The 7,260-nt window shown below is 33.0% G+C and overlaps 1 protein-coding gene across 1 annotated transcript; it reads right to left on the bottom strand.

Annotated features, from left to right (window-relative positions):
- Positions 1-2,148: 2,148 nt before the first annotated feature.
- Positions 2,149-5,542, bottom strand: LOC140790822 (uncharacterized). Its single transcript, XM_073141106.1, has 7 exons — positions 5,367-5,542; positions 5,116-5,177; positions 3,667-3,723; positions 3,132-3,179; positions 2,981-3,034; positions 2,691-2,751; positions 2,149-2,604 (listed from the first exon to the last, which is right to left on the bottom strand). Exons 2-6 carry the CDS (start codon positions 5,158-5,160, stop codon positions 2,698-2,700), a joined length of 258 nt encoding a protein of 85 aa, XP_072997207.1. The 5' UTR covers positions 5,161-5,177; positions 5,367-5,542; the 3' UTR covers positions 2,149-2,604; positions 2,691-2,697.
- Between the last annotated feature and the right edge of the window lie 1,718 nt (positions 5,543-7,260).

Below are 7,260 nucleotides of genomic sequence, written 5' to 3'. Positions count from 1 at the left end.
GGCAGAAAGCTACCAATAATTATACTGTCCTTAGCTATAGGAAAAAGGCATCTCTTACACCCCCTTTTATCAATTTAGATGCTCTTCTCCTCCTCCCTCCCTCCCCTTGAAGAAACTAATATCTCCCAGCATCAACTTGCTTGAGGACTGAGGAGCCACAACTCACAACTCACAAGCCATGCATGTGGGAATGGATAGGCTTGCAAAAGTTAGGGCTATCTGCAATGGATCTGACACATGAACAGTGGATGGGTCTTGGGTTGATGTGGAAAGGCAGGCAATCACTGTTCAACTGGATCACTATTCCCTGTCATTGTTAATGTCATCCTCTCTCTTTCTCTCTGTTTCTCTCCTATGAAGCTCTTTACATACATAGATTCAAACTGTGTCTTGTCTTGTCTGCTTTCAGAGTTCTATTCTCAGACTATCTTTGAACCATCCATCCAATGTTAATATAACATTTGTTAAAGATATAGTACATATTGTTGGTTCATTGTCTAACAGCTAGCTTAAGTTGAATTTAGTCTATCTAAGATGCTCAAGATTAGTATTTAAAGGTTATCTATCTAGGGAGGAAAAGGTAAAAGAGAAATGAAGTAATGCTTACTAAAAGGTTCACATGAGGAGGGTGCAAATGCAATAGATCTCAGGATGTTCTTTGAAAATATTTGATCAGTGTCTTTTGTGATTTAATCAGCAATACAGTAAATCATAATAAAAGTGTGCAAAATGATAAAAAGTCCCTGCTGTCTAATTGGACTGAGTTCATACTCACAGCCCATCCCAAGGCCCTTTTATACTTATCACCCCCTCAGATCTTTTCCCAGCCCAGCCTTATCTTCAAATAACATTGTGTGATATTATTGCCTTTGTTTAAAAAATATAAAGATGGGATTGGATTAGTTATCCCGTCAATCTCATTGTATTAAATAAATAGATGAGATTAGAAGTCCGAACTGAATGCCATATCCTTCAAAAGTGGGATGATAAATTCCGAGTGAAAGGATGAGGGCATTATTACCATATTACTCTTATATAAAAATCATAAATTTAGATATATAAATGACAAAACTAACAATCTTAATTACTCAAATTTTATTTTTATTATTTATTATTAATATTTATATATTATATATTTTTAAAGTATTGCTATATTTAAATAATTATATATTCATATAACTTAGTTTTTTATTTTGTGTTACTTTTGATTTTAATTCAGATTATTTTGAATTGATTGTGATTAAATTTTTTTTAATTAACATAACATTATTTAATGATATTTTTTAGATAATCAATAATAGTTTAAAACAGTAATTGATGTTATATTTTTTTTAGGATAATAATGTAATTTTGTTTAGTTGTCCTATATAGTTTTATATAAATCAAATAGTAGATTAAAATTATAATATGAGATGACTTATCCACTCTTATTTAATCCTACAGTTAAATGCACCCTAAAAGTATATATATAATTCCAGTACTTAGCTTCCAATAATATCATGATGTTATCCAAAGGTTAAAAGTTAAAAAAAAAAAGGACCAAAGTAGCCACTTTCTGGCCCACTCTATGGTTAATATCCTTGTCAATATGTGTACCTTCAATGAGAGGAAAAATAATAATTATTGTACCTTTAACAACATTTGGGACCTCAGCAGAGCCAGGCTAAAGCAAAGAATCTCTCAAATTCACTATAAAATCTTCTGGCTTTGTGGTCCTTAAAAAATCATCTGTAACATCAAAAGTCTGAATTATTAAAGTTGCACATTTAAGTCAATTTTTTGCTATATATTTTTCACCTTTAGAGTAATGGTGGAAAAACAGAGTCGTGGATAAGGATGAAATGGTAATGGTTTTGAGGAAAATAAGAGATTTCCCTTTATATCAATGCTGATGAATGAATGGGTACATCTTGGCAATCATTGATGACTATAAGTTCTAAATGTCTTAATTCATCTGAGAAAGGAAATAATAACAGCTGATAACTACTCAGAAGATCATAAATTCTGTGGCTTCTAGTGCTCAAAACCAATATAATGAGTCATACAAGTAAACATGGCAGTGGCTAGATTGATATATTTCCACTAGAATTGCAAACTGTAGGTTCTAACATGCAGAAGGATCAAGGACACACCTCTACTAAGAGGAAATTGGAAGATAAATAATAAGTTAAATAGGACAAAATAATTGCATATAGAGAGTTACAGCCAATTCGATACTATTAACAGAATTGCACAGAGGCTCTCATAGAACTTGAAAAATTAGATACATAACCCTGTTTAAATGATATTGCTTACATGCAAAAACTCAACTTATCCAGGGGAAAAAAAAATCCAAATAACAATTTTAGATTAAGCTAGGAAAATATAAAGGAAAAGACAGCCAGAAGTTGTAATTAACAACCCCCAATTTGTCCATAATGATTAAGCATTCTGATTTCTGATTAATTCAAGGCTGCAATAATAGAGAAGTCCATTTCAGAGAATTTGACATATATATACATAATAACTAGCTTCAATCTCTCGGCTTCTCATTTGCACATCTAAGTAGACATCATTGTACCCAGCATCAGACTATTCAACCTTAAATTGGGGCAACAACTAAACCTGCGAGTTATTAACATTTTTGTGAGAGATGAAACATGTACTAGAATAGTAAAGAAGAGAATCTGGGATATGAAACGAGAGCTCACAGCTTTCTCAACTAGATGTGCAGGTAGGTCTTCGAGGGGGAAGCTGGTGATGAGGTGTTCGCTGCATGATCACCAATTAAAACACAGTTATATTGGATGAGAGGAGATGACAAGTGAATATTCGTGTTAGCAAAGTAAATTGGGTGACTTCAATATGAGATTACTGATGGCGGCTCAATTGTTTATGAATCTGATGTTATTGATACATTAAGATTTGACAAGACCAGTCATTGATTTTTTTTTTTTTATATTGAAGTTCATATTTATGAGAAAGCATAGGATCTGCTTGCCTTCAACTTAGGCTTGAGAGATTCAATAACAGTCCTTGTGTTACTTGCTGCTTGCTGCAGAAAAAAGTATCAGAAAGTAGTTAGACTTGATATCACTTGTGTTCTATCTTTTTAATTACATCCCTTTCTATGTTTTGGAGATTCCCATTACCTTGCCAAGGACCCAGTCAGCAGAATCAAAATAAGCACGCTCGTGGTCCTGCACCAAAAAGTAATTCAGAAGTAGCGATTAGCTACGCAAAATAAATAAGAAGATAGGGCCTCATTCAACAACTATTAATCTTTATGCAGGGTCAACTTTCAAACTTAAGATAGTTTGATTCTCCACAAAAGAACAAACGAAGCCAATTCATTCAAATGCGGCATAATCAACAACTCAGTGAGGGCTCTTAAATTTTCCAAGCATATATTAGCGATTCTATCATGAATCTTATAATGGTTTGGTCAAATGGCCTATTCTCAACTTCAATGAAATCATAGGTCATCTTATCAGATTGATACAAGTAGTTTGGAACTTTGGATGATCACACTATATGGACAAGGGGACATGATATGGCATATTCAGAATAGCTATTAAAGTAGATTAAAAAGAATTACAGAAATGCAAGCTCAGTCATTTGAATGGCCAAACACTTATGCTGCCGGATTAGTAGTATAATTATAATGGTAGCTGGTGTTGAACCTACTTTCGAAATCAAGGGCTTTTTGGGTGCAATTCCTCCGTACTTCTTCTCGCTGTTTACCTGCAAGCAAGTAAGGAGATTTCTTCACAAAAAAGCAAGTAATGTTTAACAGAGAAAATATACTGTCTGGAAAACAATTGTTATAATGTACAAAAATTAGTTCTATGGATATGGCCAAATAACAGGCCCTTCTTTTTTAAATCTGTAGCTTGACCATTACCAAAACCAGTGAGCATAAAACCAAATGGTCGACCTTGTCAAGTACTCATGGGTCATTAATAAATTTGTAATGCTTAGATTAGTTTAAAAAGAACGATTAACATAAAATATTGGTATGTTGAATACTTTAGCAAAGGTAATCCATGGTATGATGAAGTTAGAAGCTGGTTGTATCCCTTTGGTTCCATTCACCACATTGACACAGAGGATTTATCACCAAGACTGATTGATTCATGATCAAGTAATTTTCAGTTAAAGAAACTTGATCCCAATACCTCAAACAAAATTTTTTTCCCCATAATTTGGATTACAGTTATCAATATTTGTTTCTTGTTCCCATCCTGTTAGATTCACTTTGGCTGATAATGAGGAATCACAGTCATGGAAACAATGCAGAAAACATAGTCTTGTACTTCTAACCCTGTCTAAACCCAACAACATTTCTAAAACTTCACTCGAAAAAGATACTAAAACTTTCCCAGTAACAAAATTTTATTCAATTTGCCACCAAACAAGAGTAATGCCACATCGAAGAGTGCATATTTATATATTGACGATATGCTAAACATCAATATTTACACCAACACCTGCTCAAATTTATTTCTCTCATTCCATTTTGAGGAGAACTTAATAAATATTCATCTCAAGTACTTATATTTCTATTCCACCCTGCTCAATTACTTGAGCACTATACCATAAATATATGAACGTCAAAAAGGTAATGGGCTTTTTCCTTTGATAATTTCTATGAAGGCTATAATCAGAAACCCTAATAAAAAAGCTTTCATAATAGGCAAATTGTTCTCACAATATACCAAGGAAGCAAGATAAATGAGTGAACTAACTAAAAAAATAGGAAGTGTTAATAAACCAAAACATAACTCTCCATTCAGCTTTGAACCCAGTAATTCCGTTTTGTGGAAGAGTGACTGATTTCAATTTTTTGCTTATTCCCCCAAGAAGGCAGCTCTATCACAAGCTATTTCAGAAATTTCATGTAATTGTCTATGATTCCAAAGTCTCCTAATATTTCTGAATCGGATTGAGAGAGAACAAATTACATTACCAATCCTATAATCAACTGGAATTCCTCATCAAAAGAGAAGCAGACAAAACATAATTTTCCGTTCAGCTTTCTACCAAATCCAATAATAGGGCATACCATAGAAACCAATGAAATTATGAAAGGATCACTGCTTTCCAATACAAAGCAAATGATAAAAATTATCCTACCTCCTCCCCTTGTGAAGCTGTATACTCTTCGTTGCAGCCTGCCATTTCTAGCCCTCCTCTCTCTACACAAAAGATGGAATTTTGTCAGTTTCAAAGAAGACCCAGTTGCAATTTCTGGACAAAAAATCCATTTTTTTCTAGTATAAACACGCAAATTAGTTGACATGAAGGATTTAGAGATATATACATATATAATATAATATAGTTTTTTGATTTGTAATAAATCGGTAGGTGAGGGAGTTGAAAACCACCTTGATACTATGGACAGAGTTAGAGAGAGAAAGAGAGATGTGAAAGGAAACATAAGAGCTAAGGAACATAATATAGAGCTGCGGAGGAGAAAAAGGCGAGGTTGGAAGAAGGGTTGAGTACGATGCGGTGAAAGTCGTAAAACGAGAATTGGTTTCTTGCAAATAACCACAAACCTTTTCATCATATTGCAAAATATATATATATAAAACTCTCCTCTGTTTTGCATATTTATCAATCTAACTACCACCTCTGTTTTGCATATTTATCAATCTAACTACCACCGAATTTGCCAACTATCCACCTCTAACTAACTTACAATTTCTTTTTCTCTTGAAGGTATTCTATAATTCTAATGTAATTGAAAATATTATGCACATTTCCCTGAATGTGACATGGCAGTTGATAAAGGTAGTTGAAATGGGTATAATTTCTAATTATTAACTTGAACTTATGAATATTTATTATTTAAAATTTAATCGATATTATATATATTGAAAAGCTTATTTAATTATCTACGTGTTTATATCTAATAAGTATCTATAAATTCAATCGGTAGATTAGTTAAATATGATACAAATATAGCGATTTTAATTTAAATGTGACCATAATGGAATCAAATAATACAAATAGAACTGCAGCCTTCAGGGTACTAAAATAAATTTAGACTTAACTACTATGGATAAAATATGGTTTCTACTTATTTATTTATTTATTTTACATCTCAAACTATTTATATAGGGGGATAACCACATAGATGAATATATAATCTAAATATATGACATAATTATATAATCATTAAAAAAATACACATTTATTTTGAAAGCATGCAAAAAAATTTCAAAATTATTTGTTTCTATGTTCTGCACTTCTTATCATCAGGCAGCTGTTCTCTTGTAAAAGTAGGGTAGTGGGGAATATGTCTAAAATATAGGTGGTCATTTGCAAAAAAAAAAGAAAAAGAAAAAAAGGGAGCCGTTCCGTTTGCAAGAACAGGCCACCTTTGCGGCCCAGACGTGCAAAGCGAAAAAGGAAAGAGCAGCCGACACGCTTCTAAGCAGGTCTCCTCTGTTTCAGTCTCTGTGGGGTTTATTCTTCTTTTTGCCTTTTTTTCGTCTTTTTTTCCCCTCTTTTTCTTTCTGTTTGCCTTGGATTCTCTTTCCTTTTCCTTGGTAGATCCCTTTCCCTATCCCATGTCCTAATTCCTTCCATCTTTGACCTCCTCCACCCATCCCTTTCTTTATCCTTCGCGTATCTCTTGTTCCTCCTTATCCTCTCTCCCCCTCCCCCTCCCCCTCCCCCCCCTTGCGTGTCCTACTTTTTTACCCTCTTCATTCTTAGCCATACCTCCTCTCAGCAAAGTTGGTTGGTTTTTGGTCTCATCTTTGATTCAATCCAAAGGGGAATGCACTTGGTCCACTAGTTTAGGGTTTGACGCATCCCGTTGATTTATTTACTCAAGCAGTCTACCTTCCAAACTTATTACCTAAATAGGTCTATTTCGGATTGCATCGATTCAATCTCTCGATCGCATTCCTTTTATTTCGTGACATATAAAAATAGTTTGCCTCTAAAAATATCAAATTAACCACTTGAGAAAATAATGTAATGTATTTTGTTTAATTGAAATTCTTCTCTTCTTTCTTCTAAAATATAATGATAAATTCGAGGTATTTTCAATAGTTAAAAAAAAAGATGTGTAAATAATATAATAATTGAGAAAGGCCTAATTATTATTATTCATAATATTAATTTATCTCTCTTCCACTATCTATGATACTCTATAATATTGCTCATAAGTATTGCTTATTTCTTTCTTATTTTAAGAGTAAATTAAATCACTATATATATAAACTTGATTCGATTTAAGTAATGTTGGCATTATACTCGCCACTT

This window comes from Typha latifolia, chromosome 6, assembly GCF_019914945.1.
Source record: "Typha latifolia isolate L0001 chromosome 6, TyphaL0001v2, whole genome shotgun sequence".
Classification (NCBI taxonomy): Eukaryota; Viridiplantae; Streptophyta; class Magnoliopsida; order Poales; family Typhaceae; genus Typha; species Typha latifolia.
The sequence above is the reverse complement of the archived record's forward strand: the minus strand, read 5'-3'. Positions and strand labels throughout refer to the sequence as shown.

Excerpts from the sequence above, each read along its gene's own strand:
- LOC140790822 (XM_073141106.1), bottom strand. The coding sequence starts at position 5,160 with ATGGCAGGCTGCAACGAAGAGTATACAGCTTCACAAGGGGAGGAG. Across the intron at positions 3,035-3,131 it reads CTGACTGGGTCCTTGGCAAG|CAAGCAGCAAGTAACACAAG; the intron begins GTAATGGGAATC and ends TTTTTTCTGCAG. Across the intron at positions 2,752-2,980 it reads CTCTCAAGCCTAAGTTGAAG|CGAACACCTCATCACCAGCT; the intron begins GCAAGCAGATCC and ends GTGATCATGCAG.